This window comes from Aulostomus chinensis, chromosome 22, assembly GCF_037954235.1.
Source record: "Aulostomus chinensis isolate RoL2024-O1b breed Wild chromosome 22, RoL_Achi_v1.0, whole genome shotgun sequence".
Classification (NCBI taxonomy): Eukaryota; Metazoa; Chordata; class Actinopteri; order Syngnathiformes; family Aulostomidae; genus Aulostomus; species Aulostomus chinensis.
The window spans coordinates 3,491,312-3,508,196 of NC_141341.1; the positions used below are offsets into that span (position 1 = coordinate 3,491,312).

Genomic DNA, 16,885 nt, shown 5'->3' on the forward strand with positions numbered 1-16,885 from the left:
TCTTGTGGGGGAAAAGGCAGTTTAATTTTGCAGTATTTGGAAGAAAAACGGATTTAGAAAAAAAAAAAAAAAAAAGCTCATTAAATGCAAGAAGCAGTAAACTGAAATGATAAAGAGAGGGATGTCCTGTATTCATTATCAAGAACAAATCTCTGATTCTCATTTTGAGTACCTACTGCAGGTCACATGACATCCGTTATTAAGTTTTCATTAAATCCTCAGTATACACAGTAAGAAACTTAATGGGTCCCTGCATTTAAAAAAAATGCTTTTCATTGTCCATCATGCAGTTGGGGAGGAAAAAAAAAAGATCGTCGTAAGAAATACACAATAAGTGAATAGAACAAGGGAACACTTGGTTTAAACTCTAGTAGAAAAATACTTCCAGAATGAGGATTATACTTTCTGTTTTGTTGGTAATTTGTTCCATGGGGTGTTGAACTGTCCTTGTTTTACTAAGACAGAAAGAAACAAAAATATTTCCTCCATCGCATTTAAAAATGACTTGGGCTTCACAAATGACTTAAACTAACGTTCAAAGTGAAAAAATAAAAAAGTATGATGATGGAAATCAAATGTTCTGCTGCCATCACGTCGTTTTTCGCTTCAAATATATGTTAGCTGAATCGGTGGTGGGCGGGCCTATGCGATGACGAATTCACGCCGGACCACGCCCCCTGCTTGTGTGCGGACAGTAGCGGAAGTTCCGCTCCGTTGTGAACTGGGACAGCAAAGCGGTGAGTGTAACAGTTCGTACCAGCTAGCGGGCCGCGGTTGTATTATTCACCGCTTTTATGTTGCCTCTAAATTAACACATTGAGGGGAAGCGTTGGCGCTTCAGTGGCTGCTGGCAACAACAAAAAAATCACCCGCGTTTGCAGTTTGAATTCAAATGGTAGCTTTAAACCGTAGCAGCTTTAGAGGGACACCGGTAGAAGACAATACATTAATGTGTGTTTGCGGCGGTAGCTAGCAGCTCTTGTGACTACTACTAGCCCGGGTGTTGTGTAAATGTGTGTGTGTGTGTGTGGGAGGGGGGTGAAAGGAGGGGGGGATTAAGCCCGACTGCGACGGTTGGGAATCAGTCAAATGGTGTGTGTGTGTGAGTGAGTGTGTGTGTGCGCGCGCGTGAGTGAGTGAGTGTGTGTGCGTGTGTGTTCGTGTTTTGTCCAGCAGAGGCTTTGCACCGTGAATGCCATCACTGACGATGAAGATGGGTCGGTTGCTAAAAAAAATCAACCATTCATTGTTTCGTCTTCGCCCCCCCCCCTCCACGACCCCCAGCCGCCCACTTCGGCTGCTTCACTTACAGATTTTGATGTCTTTTGTTTGATAACGCTTTTTTTTTTCTCCAGCCAACTGTTTCCTGTTTGTTCCTCTGACTGCAGTGTGCTAGCGTTAGCTTAGCTAGCGAGCTAGCCATTAACTTCCATCGGCAGACAGCAGCAGGCGGAAAGCAAGGTTAGCTGCTGGTGTAGTGTGTGTGTGTGTGTGTGTGTGTGTGTGGGAAGGGGGGACGAGAAGGAGGGGAGGGGGTGCCTGTCACTCAGTGCCGCATATTATCCTGTTGTTTGCCAGCCATCCGTCGCCTCCGAGCGGAGAGCGGTCGGTCTCGTCTGCAGCCCCGTGTTTATGCGCGTCCAACTGTTTGATGGCCTGTGTGTTTTACTCTTCGTAATTGGAGTCATGCAGGATGAAGACTCGTGACCAGCTTTAAGTTAGCTCTTATTTAATTTGCTCCACTCAGAAGTAAAGTGGAGGAATTGTTGCTTGTTTTTAACCCCCCCTCCCCCCCAAAAAAAAAAACCCCTGATAAAATCTCAGAAATCCCCCGTCAAGTTCTGTCAATGTGAAAGAGAAGGCACTTGGCCTCTGTAGACAGGAAATATTTACTTTATCATGGTATCATGACGCCTGACACCTATAAGAGTTCATTTTGTGAAAGTAGAGTTCATGTAGCCAGTCTGGGGGGCCCCACCAACATCTCAAACCCCAAAATGATCCAGCTTACAGTTGTAAAAAAAAAAAAAAAAAAAAAGGGCAACATTTTAGAAGGAGGCAGTAGCAAATGTTAGCTTTTTTTGCATAATAAGCAAACTTCTAATTGTGATTATTTTGACTGGTACATTTGCAGGGTGAGGGGGTGACGGTTAAGATTTCACCAAATGTCTTGATTGATTTTGTTTGTTTGTTTGTTTTTATGGCACTTGCATTTTTCTTTCACTAAATTAATCATCAGTAACGTGGATGTAACGGCTAAGTGGGTAAATGCTAATATTCAAACAGTTACAACCAGACAAGTCCGCCAGAAAAAGACGATGCCTACGCTGTGTTCACGATATAATGGCATCCTAGATCAATACATTTATATCAAGATATTGTATTGATATATTGCTCAGCCCAATATTAGAGAGGATATTACTCTGTTAGAATGATTGTGTGTGTAGGCAGGACATCTCTTCCGTATTCAACACGCAGCACGATTAGCCCGGTTTGTCCAACGATTTTAAACGTTAACTCTGATTGGTTGCGCGGCCCAAACAAACAGTAAGCTGGAGGGCTTTGGGGACACGTTGCAGGTGTAAACTTAGATGTGTCTCAGTGTTCACTCGTGACCTGATTGCCAGAGGCCCTTTCAAAATCCATACGTAAAGAAGGTCACAGCAATGCAGTCGTCTTCATCTGGCAGGCGTGAACAAACTTCCCTGCGGGTGGGACGTGTTTCCATCCAGAGGCATCTGCTCCTGTCCAGCCGTAGATTGAACATCAGACTGATAAACCTGCAACAAGCCCTGTTTTTAGTCGGAGCCTGCCTGGATCAGACCACATGCTTGTGCACAGCTTAACACTATTTTTAACTGCCAGCCTCCTCCAGAGGCGTAGAGAGTGAGCCATTGTTTCCTGGAGCATGCAATGAAAGCCTGCACTTTGTTTCATGCAGGCACGCTGGGCTGTGGATCAGTGTGACTCTGCTGAACAATAACAGGTGGAAAATGTTTTTAAAAGTGATAAACGGCCTCCTTGTTCATGTTCCCACGTGAGTGTATCTTCAGAGCCCAGGAGTTCAACCAGTTTCCCTACCTTCTTGTCAATTATGGTAAATGGACTCAGTTTTATATCGCGCTTTTCTACCTTAGCGGTACTCAAAGCGCTTTACGGTGTCGTCTCATTCACCCGCTCACACACATTCACACACTGATGGTGGAGGCTGCCATGCAAGGCGCCAACCTACTCATCAGGAGCAATTATGGGTCCAGTATCTTGCTCAAGGACACTTTGACATGGTCACCGGGGTCAGGGCTCGAACCAGCGACCCTTTGGTTGCTAGACGGCCACTCCACCCCTGAGCCATGCTGCCCGATCATCTCCTTGGTTGTCTTTGTTTAGTTGCAGCGTCGTTCTGGTTCTGCATGTTGTGTCAGTTAATTTTGCTCAATTAATTACAGTCTAGGGACAATAACATCTTAATCACTGCTCGTCTTCTATTCTGCATGTGTCAGTGTCACTGGTTGAAACACTTAGAAGACTTGAAATGATAAATAATGTGGCATGAAAACACGAAAGTCAGAAATCCTGTCCTCCATATTTGATTTTTGTATCCAGAATCATGGAGTCGCTCACAGAGCTGCTCTTGATAGCTTTGGCAACAAACTGACGTTTATCTTAATGAAAAGAGAAAATCCTATCCATTGAAAGCAGCGTTTATATATTTATTCGCTGTCAGTTTTCTTTTTTTGCAGAATTTGAGAGCTGGTTTTAAAAAAAAAATGCAACAAAGTGTATGGTTATAGTAAAGACGTCTTCACACACACACACACACACACACAGCTTTAACATGAGGACTGTTCTGGACTGTAAATACTGGAGCAGTCGTGTATTTTCATTCTTTTTGATGACAAGCCTGACTGAAGTGGACACTAAACACACGTAAACAGCTTTTACTCTTCCCTTTATGACCATGGTTTAAAAAAGAAGAAGCCAATTCAACAAGTTTGTGGAGGAATGTATGCCGCCGTCGCTCCTCTTCCCCTCTCCCTCCTTGCTTTCTTGCATCCTGGTTCCCGCTCATTCAGGAAAGGTTTTCATAAATGTTTTATTTGCATTAAACAAACCCCAAATTGAATGTCAAACTAGCGAAGGTTCACACTGTCAGGAAGAGTAGCGAAGTTGATATGTTTAAAGGTGAAATTTGTTGGTCTTCACAATCATTTGCCTCATATTTGCACTGTCTAAATCAGTAGGGGGTAGCATATCACCAGAAGGATAACGTCTCCACCCTGGCGATGTGCAGCCAATTTACATTTTACCGCAATCTCAACTGCTGTCGGATCGCTGGAAGGTGCGATGTATGTTAAAAGCTAACTGCCCATCAGAATACCATTTTAAATTGAACATTGCAGCGCTGCGGAGCGGGTCCTCCCCGCACATTCTTGAAAAATGGAAGAGAAAAATAGAGTAAATTATGTAAAACAATAAAACTTCAGTTAAACAGCGATCAAGTATCAACGTTTAACACCCGTTTTATTTCAAGTATCATCGTATATTAAATAGAGTGTCATGTTTTGTCCCACCCCGCGTACAAAAAGAGACCACTTCCGTATGCTGAACAATAATTATTCTGCTATTACTCATTCATCAGGGGGCAAATATAAACTTCTCTTGTCCGCCCTTTGGACCCTGAAATCACACAGTCTGCCTTCCACTTCCTTGAATTTTAGCTCTGAATGTGACCTTCAAGTGATTTTCCTCCAGCCAGAGAGCAAACACACAAACCCTGCGGTGGACCGGGCAGTAATTTAGCTGCTCTGTCATAACAGCGGTGGAATTCTAACACCCGTCAAGTATAATCCCGCTGCAGGTTTACACGCTAACCTTTGCATTTCAGACGTATCCCTGGCTCCTCGCCCCCTATTTACCAGTCAAAACGCCGTCTGACCCCTATGTCCCATCTTTTTCCACATCATCAGAAAGCCAAAGGGCATCAAAGAGAGAAGGCTTTTACTGCCTGACATTACTGTAAACTAATAACATGATCTCATGCTGTTATCGGAGGCTGACTCATTATGCAGCAGGATGAATGTTTGCAGACGGAGGGAGGGAGGGACGGTGGTTCACTTAGTTAATGAGTGGCCTCCCTAGCTGACCACGTTGAAACACACAAACACATAAAACACGATGTGTTCATGTCCTGTTGTTCCCATCTGGGGGCTGAATGGCTGCGCCGAAAACAAGCCAGACTTGTAACCATGGGACAGAGCTGTTCATTGTAATGGCTGATGACGTCAGGGCCCTTTTATGCTACATGTTAGCTTCTAGTGTGCTGGATGCCGCTCGTGAACGTGTCTTCCAATGTGACCACCCGGAAGAGATATGTGATCATCTTTCCTTTTCAAATCGCTCTTTTTAATCTGAAGCAGCCAGTATTTTAAACTTTATTCGGTTCTTTCATGGGCGAAGGTTTGGTTCCAGGGGTGGGAGGGGACACAGGAACACTGGGGGGTCATCGGCCCGCCTCAGAACAGCGGAACAGTTTTCTGCATTCTTTGAATTTGAATGCATAAATAGAGACTCAAACTAGAAACTCTATGTAACAAACTTAATTTTACTTTAATTTTCATCTTTACTGAAGATGTAAGTCCTTCTAAGTGATACTTCACCCTAAAGGTGTATTTTTTCTTTGAAGTACTCCCAATTATGTGTCTTGAGCTCACCACTGCATCACTTAGCTTGAAGCTGATGGAGACTGATGGCTAACAACAGTAAAACTGTCCAAAAACATCCATTCTGAAACTCTGACTCTGATTTTGTTTGCCGTACGCTCAGTAAACCACAAACACTTTGATTTGAGCTTAAAAAAACCCAACTAAATCCAGCACCGAGCAGTTGAGCCAATCCAACTGCAGTTGTCAGTCGCTATTAGCTTCACGCTAAATAAACCTGGCTAGCCCTTTCTACGTTCTGCAGCCCAAAAAAAAAGAAAGTGATGCAGCGGTGAGTTCGGGACACCAGTCTGAGAGAATCTGAAAGGTTCGATCTTTGGTCGAAGAGTCGTTTTAACCTCTTGATTGAAGTCAAAGTTGGGCGGTTTCCCTCTGTGACTCCTTTAAACCCCCCTCAGATTTTACTGTGGTGCCGGCACCAGCTCTTTAACCTCGAGCTGGACGTCCCTCCATTGCTCCTGCATCGTTCTCGTTGAAAAATCTGGATTGTGAATCGCTGTGGGCGGTTCTGATCACTAGAATCTGTCTGCAAAATGTCACCTCTGTTGAAAACACAAAAGAAGGTTTACAAGTCTCCTAAGAGGCAGCGCTCAGGGCATGAAATACCACATCCCTCGTTGTCTTCGAATAACAGTTAAAGGAGATGCTTTAGTCAATGATATGGATCGCTGACCAGGCAAATAATTAAAAAAAAAAACATTAGTGTTGAACTCTGAACTCTCCTCTTGAGGTGGAGAAGCAGAGCGCAGTTCTATTTTAGCGATTGAATCCAGCCGTGGAACTTTAACAAACCCCCGGTGGAATCGATGCCCCACTTGTTTTATTGAGGGTCACTCGTTCTGCTCATCAGGAGCCGAGAGAAAAGTCTCTTCAATTATATGTGATGTCATCAAATGACTCCGGACCTTAGAGCTGAGGTACTAAAAGCATTGTAGTGAGTCGTGTGCGGAAGCTAGTATCTGTTTGCGGTATTAAAACATTTATCATTTAGATAAGCACTCCAGAAGATGAGCGCCCTCACAACTCCAGGACGACTTTGAGTGGATTCGGATGGCGGCGTCTGTCCTGTGTCGTCTCATAGCTGATTAATTGTGCTCCGTAGTGATGCCGGGCTCTTTGTTAGCCCTCAACGTACACAGCAGCATTTTTAATGCAGCATCCGTCAGCTGACCTCTCCGTCCTCTCTTTCTCCAGCATCCCTTACAGTGTATGTGTGGCAACAACATGTCTGTGCCGCTGCTCGCCGAGGCTGTGACGGTGTCCGGGGGGGAGAAGGAGACCGCGGCGGTGAGTGACACGACAAAACCCATCCCCGTACCTTTTTTTTTTTCTTTCTTTCTTTTTTTAAATGATGTAATTTCCGATGTTTTTGGTGCTTGGATGGATGGAGCGTGGCGTTTAACAAAAAAGTGAAAGTGTAGAAGCGATGTGTTGTGTGTGTGTCTGTCTCTAGCTGCCTCAAACCAGACCATCTAGACAAGCGCTACCCTGTTGAGCTTGATAGGAAGGGAACATTACAACCTAAATATCCAGATGGCAAACATCTGATGCTTCTAGGAGAGCTTCCTTGTCTCCCAGACTCATTGATCCAGAGTGCATTAATGTTGTCGTATTTCTTTATTCTTCCACGTAATGGTCTCCTTGTTTTCCACTGTTAAGCAGAGACACATTTCCAGCGATGGGGACCTGATCACACATACAGAGATCACTTCCTCCAGTGGTTGATGTTGTGATGTTGCATTTGATTGACACAGCTGTCAGTTGTAGCTCACTTTTGTCTGTGCGAAGGCACAAAGTAACTCTCTAAGCAAAGGGCCGTTTTCAGAAGGGAACCAAAGAGCAGAAATGTGTCACCACCCCCCACTTTTTTTTTTATTACTCCAAATAATGTCATGTACCTCGCTGCACTCAGCAGAGTCGCTCACGCTGTAACGCTGAGTTGGTAAAACTGTTACTGAGTCTTCGAAAGGAGCAAGAACACGTAGAAATAAGTTGACATTGTTGAACCTCTGGTTCTCTGAGTCTCATCAATTTTTGTTGCATGCCTGAAATAAGATCTGTGGCTAAGACTTTTTAAAAATGGAAGTTAATCGGACCACTCTCTCCATTTTTCAAGTGTTGGTGTGTCTTAAAAACGACTGAGTGACTGAACGAGGCTGCAGAGTTTGCTCGGGATGTTGAACATCACCTTGAAGTGTGAACGTTAGTTTTTGAGGTCATGTGTCCATGTTGTCTTTCTTTGTTGGCTTCGGATATCATAACAGCAAAGTACAATTTTGAAGATGGTCGTACCGACCAAAACACGCAGGTCTCGTTAACTTTTATCTGCCACAGAGGCGATTTTCCGCAGTAGTTGGGAACTGTGGCTGACTTCCAGCTCGCTCTACAAAAATACATCCTCACTGCAGCTCTCAGTAAAGCAGATTACACTCAGGGGAAAAATCCATCACTCCATAATGTGACTCCACACCTGTAGCAGGAGGTTTAGTGGCCTGAACAGGCACGTCAGCTGGAGTCAAGTGTAAAAACTAAACAGGTCTTTAATCAAGTTGTTACCGGGTACAGGCGGGATCTCGGCCCACCGTCAGTGGTTTCTGCTTCAGCTGGAATCGTCTCAAACCTCACACGCAGGACGCGTTCTGATGCCCAAGCTTTCATTGTCCCTCTGCAGGGACGAGCAAACTGGCAGTGATAGCTTTAGTTGGCAGGAACAGGAGATCGGCGCCTATTTTTTCAATTTCTTAGGGAAAGCACGGACACCTACCATCAGTACATTGTGTGCAGAGGAACATTGCAATGTAATGAATTGGCACGCAGTTCAAAGATGGATCTTGGTGAGTTCAGTGCCGCTCACCAGTTTCCTTCATTCAAGCCCTAATGTGTCCAGTGCTTGTGGACATCAGTGCTCGTACTCACCTCAAATGAAGTATGAGGAATGTGAACTAACGTTCAAGGAGTATAAATCCTGCAAGATGGAAGCCTTAACTGCTGTGTGATTTATTTATTTTTTTTGTGTTGCAGGTGATCTTCCTTCATGGATTAGGAGACTCGGGGTAGGTTTATCTTTAAGAGGAGCGTCTTCTCATTCAACCCTCAGTCAAACACTCAGTTAGCTTTCCTTCCTGGGTCCATAGCTGTTTGATTATGTACAATAACAGAAGAGGAACTTTAAATCGGCCGTGTGCTTGTGTCAGCTGCATCATCTGGGCTTGCGTGGTAAAACGTTGTTGTTTCAACAGAAACCTGTCACAATCAGGGCTGAGGTCTGAAACTTTATCCCTTGTAGGACTAAAATGTGTCCACAGCAGAGATTATTGAGAACTGTCAACAACAGAAAGTTTAAGCTTTAAAGATTTGTCTTGTAAAATTCAGCCAGTAAGTCTATTTTCTTGAGGGTTTGTTTTGTTTTGTTTTGTTTGTTTTTTGAAAGAGGCCTGTTTGAAAGCATTTAAGAGTTAAGAACATGAGCGGATGTTGTGCCACAGCCATGAAGGTTTTCAGGAACAAACAGAATTGCATTTCTTAGAGATATTGATAAGATTGGGTATTATTTTATTACCAGTACAAAAGCTACAACATCACACGGCGGTGAAGCTCATGGCAGCTAACATCAGCTAACACATCAGTTCACAAACTCTCCGGCGCATCGACGAGTCCGTCTGTTCCTTCTTAAAGTTGAACGGCAGGTTGCCCCCCCCCCCCCCCCATGTTTATTTGGAATATAGACTGGAAGGCGATGGAGATTTTACCACACATCACGCTTTGATGACGTGTGTTTGATTTAATCTGACATCGAACACGGGGGAGTGTTAATAATGAGGTTTTGTGCAAGTTTTTGGTCCTGTGATAACGGGCGCCTGGATCGTTTGTCCAAAGTGGGCAGACATTGACCGCATGTGGTGCTGTGACTGTGTAACGTACTCAGCTTAATACACGCTGGATTGCTTTAATGTGTATCAGCCGTCCTGCTGAAACTGGATTAGAAACAAAGAACGTCTTTCTCTGTTTTCTGTCAGGCACGCGTGGGCTGATCATTTGATTGGTATCCAGCTGCCGTACATCAAGTTCATCTGCCCCCACGCGTGAGTCCTCTTTTTCTCTTCCACGTTCTTGTTTTCCAAGTCAGAACTTGGGCAGCTGCTCGTATTTTCGTTATCGCAGATTGTTTTCTCCATTAACCAGAGAGTTTGGTCGCTCCGCTGTCGGAAAAAGGTGGAAAATGTTGATCATTGTTTCCAGCAACTTTACTGTCTAAAAAGGTTAAAGAATCCAGAAGCTGGATAAGGAACCTATGGTTTAATATTCAGCACAATAGCCTGAATTTAATAAAAGACTAAACTCTTAATTTCTGCAGCTCTAATTCTTGGTTTTTCTTTTCTCTTGTTGGGGGTTGAAATTTCATTTTAAAGTTTCTTTGGCTGTTAGAAAACAGAAGCGGCTTGACACCCACAGTCGAGAGGACAGTTCACCCCAAAATGAATAATCAGTCATTTTGTACTCACCCTCATGCTGATGGAAGGGAGGGTGAGATTTTTTTCAGCCTACAAAGCAAAGCTGGAGTCAAACAGGAAATTCCCTGAAACCTCCGCGTGCTCGCTGGAGCCCGGAGCCTCTCGCCGTGATGCATCTGACTGACTGACGCCATGTTTGTAGTGAGGCTACAAACATGGCGTCAGTGGTGCTTTTCCTAAATAACTCAGCATGTCCAGGTTTCAGGACACTTGGATGACGTCAGGCGGGCAGCATGGAGGAATTTTATGTTTTTTTCTGCTCTTTTTGTATGTTTAACAGTCACTTCAGATGTTCAGGAGTTTACTGCAACAGGTTTTCCTGTGAAACTCCAGCAGGTTTTTTATTTATTTATTTATTTATTTATTTATTTATTTATTTATTTATTTATTTATTTATTTATTTATTTAAACGTGTGAACTAAACAAATTCTCCCAACCAGGGTAGGTGGTGACTGCATTGTCACAAGTGGGTGAACTGTCCCTTTAATTCACCAGCCAGTTAGTGAACAAATCCTCCACCAACATTTAGCTCCTGGTTGCGAGTGACTGCTCTCCCCCCCTCCCTTACAGGCCTAATATCCCTGTCACTCTCAACATGAAGATGGTGATGCCGGCATGGTGAGTTGACGTGATGAAAGGAACGGCCATGTAGTGCAACACTGGATGTTATTGTTCCCCGGAAAACCACAATAGGCTGCCACATTGCGATTGACAATACTGCAATTGTATCTATTGATTGGCTTCAACGCCGGCCCCCCTGCATCTGTGTAGGTTTGACCTGATGGGTCTCAGCCCGGACTCCCCAGAGGACGAATCTGGAATCAAGAAGGCAGCAGAAAACAGTGAGTTTAACCTGTTTGATGTCAAAAAAAAAATTTAAAAAATGTACAAAATAAACAGCAAAACAATTAACATGCCTGAATAAGAGGAGCAAGGAATAATTCCTTACTTAATGCTCACCCTTCTCCACCTGTCATATTTATCCATTTATTAACATTCTTTTTTTTCTCCTTCTCATACAGTAATACATTCATTCACAGATACACATCAGACTGTATTCCTGATGTTTTTTATACACGCACACACATCTGCCAATTTTTTCATATGAAAGGAAGTTTCAAATGACACATATCAACTGATTCAATAATCTATATATTCCAATATTTCTAAGCCATTTGTTTATCTCATAAAATTCTCATCTGATTGGGAACTTACTGTTTATATCAAGTTTTTTTTTCCTTTTTTCTAACTGTCCTAATCCATCTACATGAGATACAGATGTCATCGATGTGTCACGTCTTCTTAGATACAATAGAAATGGCCTCTCTCTCTCCCGGGGCACCCCAGTGGTGCGCTGGAGAAGTGCACACTATGTAGGCCAAGGCCTCGGGATAGATTCCGGCCTGGGTCCTGTTCTTGCCTGTCATCCCCCCCCCCCTTTCAAGTCATTCTTCACTATACTATCTAGTAAAGCATTAAAAATTCAAAAAATAATCTTATAAAAAAAAAAGAAAGAAGGAGAAATGGCCTCTCTGTGTGCTCGTCCGGAGCAGCAGCGATTCGCTTCCGTGTCGCCACTTCAACTTCAAATGTCCAGTTAGAGTCTGACAGGAGACAGTCGTCAGGTTTCCATGCAAACGCTTTATTCATTTGAACTGAAATTCCAGAAATTCTGCCCAAAAAAGGAAAGAAGTGAATTTATGTGTCTCCGTCCACGGTCAATTGTGCACAGGGAGAGGATGCAGCAAGATGAGTGCAGACAAACCCTGAAAAACTCACACACACAAGCATTACAGGAGTGTTGTCTGTTCTGGGGGGTTGTAGTCTGACTGCGCTGTTAGCTTTTAGCAAGTTCGATGTGTTTACAGGAAGTAAGATGAACAAACTTCCATGAAAATGTCAGGGTTGTCTTTATACTTGCTCTCTAGCACCACCCAATGGAGGCAGGAATAGATATTTACCTTACAGTGCTTGTTATCTTTTCCTCCTTCATGTAAAATCCAAATTTTGCGTGACTTCATCAGAAACACAAGTTGTTCAATTCCAACACAAATGTGCTAACCACAACAATCCCTCTGAGTAAAGAAGTCATGCATGGGCTGGGTTTGTGTTCTGTTTCTGATAACTCTTGTTGCTCTCTCGCAGTCAAGGCCATCATTGAGCATGAGGCGAAAAACGGGATCCCCCCACACCGTATAATACTCGCTGGCTTCTCTCAGGTAGGAATCTAAAAAGCGTCACGCGAGTTCTCACGTGATAATACGCTTTAAAAAACCGTTGCTAACAGTGCGTCTGCTTCCTCCGTCAGGGTGGGGCCCTGTCGTTGTACACCGCCTTGACCTGCCAGCAGCAGTTAGCTGGTGTTGTGGCGCTCAGCTGCTGGCTACCGCTTCACAGCAGTTTTCCATCGGTAGGGAAGAAGTTTTACCTCAGCTTTTTTAATGGAAACACTGAAAATGTCACCCGCTGAATAGGCGTTCTTTATTTTTCATAGTCAAACAGGTCCATGCTGCAGTTACTTGCTAAACCTTTTCATGCTGCGCTCCCTGAAGTTGTTAGTAATGTGCTTTCCATGTATTTCAGAGTTCATGTAAAAAAAGCAAAAACCCTTAAAACATGTAAAGTGATGTGGGCCCACCTCAACATTTTCATTTTGGCGTCTCTGCCTCCCCGCCCCCTCCATCTGTCAGTGGACTGAGCCAGCATCACATCAGCAGCGGGACGGTCTGCTTATCTGGTCAAGTTCTGTTCTCTCTCTGCTTGCACGCTGCGTCACCAATTTAATTTGCTAAAATTTAATTCACTTGAGATAAAACCTACTTTTGATTTCAGTGTTGATAGTTTTGCCCCCAAATTCAAGCGCAAACCTTTTCTGTTCCGTTGTGCAATAAAGATACCAGAGTAACTCGGTACATGTTTAGTCAGTCCAACAATAGCTCGTGGTTGAAGTCACTGATCCCATTTCTGTTTGATGGTGACATCCGACCAAACTATCAACCGCCACAAATCCTCACTCCGGTAAGAACTTGAGCAAACGTAGAGAAAAGGCAGCCAGTATCTGTGTTGTCTCTGTTCCACAGGCATCGAGCGGAAACAAGAACATCCCGATCCTGCAGTGCCACGGTGAGATGGATCCGATGATCCCGGTAGTCTTTGGTGCCATGACGGCAGAAAAACTCAGTTCCATAGTCAACCCTCAGATGATACGCTTCGAAACCTACCCAGGGCTCACTCACTCATCCTGTACTGAGGTAGCCAACTGCATTACACGTGACATCTCCTGGAAAATATTATATGATATTATAATATTCAGTTTTGTTTGTTTGATGAACGTGAAGTCCTGATGGTATCCACCAAGATTCACTCTTTTAATGCATACTAGAGGGTTTTTCTTATCGCTGTCTTTATTTATTCATCCCTTCTAATGAGGGACCTCGGGCATCGCAGCGGATGATGAAGTGAAAAGCCAAGCGGCGGAATGTTCCCATTAACTGGTTGCATAAAACAGCAAAAAGGTTTTAGAATGCGAGGTCAGGAGAAGATGGAACCCACGCTAGTGCTAGCTACGGCTAAAAGCTAACGTGCTTTTCAACCATGTACTTTCTTCCTTGGTGCAGTGAACTGTGAAGCCAGCAAATAAAACCGACCCAGACCTTGTTGTTGAGGTTACACGAGGACCCTTGCACAGTTAGTCTTTGGTACGATCGCCGGTTCAGTTCCAGACGTTCGGGTCCCCTGTACCAACGTGTATGTTTCTCTCTTGCAGGAGATGGCAGCTGTAAAGGAATTTATTGAGAAGTATTTGCCCCGGATCTGACCTCACCTCATCCCTACTGTGACCCCCTGAGACACTGACCTCTCACCCCGGATCTGCCATTCTCCCACAGGAAACAGCCATGAGCACCCCCTCTTCCACACACACAGACACACACACATCGACAAGATAACAAACATGCACACAGACACGCACGCGTATTCCCAAAATGGATTTGACTCGCACTGCTAAACTAAAACACACACCCCTCATGCAGTCCAAGCCCGCATACCAAAAACCGATCTGTCACCGATTTGATGACATGACGTGCGTGCACTCACAAGTCTTAGCCTACGGAGGGAGAAACACTCAAACATTCCCTTTGGATTAATTTGAAAACCTGTTTGCTGCCTCCATCCTGACCCCAGTTTTACTCCACTTTTTACCTCATTTTACTTTCACCCCCCCCCCTTTTTTTTTTTTTTGCAGCTATCACATCCTTCATCGTTATCATGGCTTTCCTTCTTGTCTCGCTTCAAAAAGCACACCCGAATCTGTCTGTGACCATGCTGACTTGTTGAGTTAGCATAGCACCGTCCCACAGTCCTGTTTAGGCACTGGTTTTAGATGCTTCCCAAACTGGAGCAGCTGGTCTCCCACCACCTACCGCACCACCCCTTGAGTGAACACTGCAGCCTGTCAGGGCTGCTAAACTACGGAGGGTCCTTTTACTGAAATATCAACAGGAGCCTTACGTTTCTTTATTTTTAATGAGTGTGATTAAAATATGCTGCATTATATGAAGAAAAATCAAAATTGAAATAAAAGAAAACGAATCCACCACTGCATGTTAGTAGTTTCTTTCAACTTTGATTCTTTATTGAAAATAAATCTTACATCTGCGTTAAAGAAATGCATCAGTCTGGACGGCTTCAGTCCCGCCCTGACGGCACACCATGAGTCTGTCTTACAGTTCCTCCCTCCTGCTTTTCCTCTCCAAACCCTCAGCAGCATGAATCACCTCCGCTTCATCCCGCCCCGGATCATTTTTAATCCTTTTAACCAAATAAGAAAACTGCGCACCCTTCATTCCCTCCCTCGGAAAACACAGCTCCCTCCTTTGGCGACTAACTGTAACTCTCTAATAGAAGCCTCAGATTTCAAGAGAAACCCAGCCCCGTTATTCTGGGGGGGGCTTTGGGAAGAAGCTGTTCCAACGTAACTCAAGAGTAATTTTGCAATTTTAAAACCTAACCTTGAACAACTTGTGATCTTTGGGTAAAGGAGTGCAACTGAGGCACAGCGTGCGTAGAAATATAAATATCAGGTGTTCTGCATTTTCCTTTTTTTGTTTTTGTTTTTTTGGGAACGTTAATTTTGCCCTCCTCGTAATTATTGTTCTATATCGCTGTTCTTTAAACCTGTTTTCAAAAAAGAAGAGGAGGAAAGACATCTGCTTCGATTGTTGTTGACAAATCAATGAATGTCTCCTGGTGTCATATTTTACTCTAAAACTCTGCCCTTCATAACCCGGCTTTGTTTTTGTTCCACTCTCCAACAACCTCGCTGTTTCTTTTCTTTTTTTAATTATTCCATCATATGTGCGACAGTGTTGCACTGTCACGTGTGTTCTCTCCTGAGTTGTATGTTGTCTTTGGTAAAACTTTTTACATATGTGTTTTTGGTGAATGGATTTAAGTTTTGTTGTGTTTTGTCACTGTTGTCATCTCATCCTTTTTCTTTTTTTTTTTTCGTGTGTGTGTTTATAATGATGAGCACTCAGAAGATGTGTTGAAGTGAGACTGGTGGTCTCTTCATTTTTTGTGTTTGTTTGTTTCCAAAACACCTGTATGCGGAATAAATGACAAGGACAAAAAAAGATTGATGCGAGTTGAGGGTTTGTTTGTTTTTTTAATGAGGGCGTGATGAAAAGATATTTTTGATTTCTAGAATAACTAAAACACAAATAGCAATGGGAAAAAAGTCACAAATGCTCGTACAAACTTTATTTAAGGGCACAGATTTAAAAAAGAAAAATTCTTACAATACATTTGAAATGGCAAATGTAACTTTGTATGAATGGATTTTTATTTTTTAGACGTGAGGTTTCTCAAAATGGAGGGTTGAGGATCCCGCTACACACTTAACTTGCATCAGAGCTTCATGGTATTTTAATTTTATAAATTAAGATTGTTCCATGAAGCTATTGTGACATTTGAGTGGTGAAAGTGGTAGATACAAGAAAAAAGTCACAAATAAACTAGAGCTCTGGTAAAAGTCTCCAATCCAAATTGTACTTAAGTACTTGGTATTGAGTCTATGTAAGTATCAAAAAAAATAAGTGTGTATTCTACATGGCAGTTTGTATGTTCCAGTGCTTAGGAGTATTCATAAAATAGTGTCACATAAAAGGTCAAGTTTAAGTGGTTTACGCTCCAGTTGCACTTCTCTGGTTGTGTCTTTTTGAAACTGATAAGGTGTCAAGTTTTAAATTACACAATATTAATCCAGTCTTACAAGGTCTCTGCAGTACTCTTCACACGGATGTAAAAGAAGGAAAAGTACAGTATTTCCTTTGAAATGAGGTGAAGTAAAAGTACAGTCCCCCAAAACTCAAATACTGAAGCACAGACACCTTGACAATGTGTGCAAGTAAATTTCAGGAGTTTACTCAGTTTCCACCTCTAATAATTGGAAAACTGAGACAATTGTGATTCAGTTCAACTACTAGTCTGACAACGTCTGTGGTGCAAATGTTTCTTTCCAGCTAAAACCCTACTATTGTTGTTTGCCGGCATAAAAACAGATGTGAACACATTCAGCTTCGTGATTAAAGTTATTTTTAATCTATCGTGGCATAGTTATCACAAAAACCATGAGGAAATATTGAGCCTCTTCTT

At 43.1% G+C, this 16,885-nt stretch overlaps 1 protein-coding gene across 2 annotated transcripts; it reads left to right on the forward strand.

Annotated features, from left to right (window-relative positions):
- Positions 1-679: 679 nt before the first annotated feature.
- lypla2 (lysophospholipase 2) lies at positions 680-15,906 on the forward strand. Of its 2 annotated transcripts, none has more exons than XM_086193697.1 (10): positions 680-737; positions 6,915-7,007; positions 8,742-8,773; positions 9,737-9,802; positions 10,802-10,849; positions 11,003-11,073; positions 12,377-12,450; positions 12,540-12,641; positions 13,312-13,482; positions 13,998-15,905. In XM_086193697.1, exons 2-10 carry the CDS (start codon positions 6,930-6,932, stop codon positions 14,046-14,048), a joined length of 693 nt encoding a protein of 230 aa, XP_086049823.1. In that variant the 5' UTR covers positions 680-737; positions 6,915-6,929; the 3' UTR covers positions 14,049-15,905. The 2 variants fall into 2 exon arrangements, with proteins under 2 accessions (XP_086049823.1, XP_086049824.1); XM_086193698.1 differs by lacking the exon at positions 680-737 and adding an exon at positions 1,356-1,461 and having other exon boundaries at positions 13,998-15,906.
- Positions 15,907-16,885: the final 979 nt, after the last annotated feature.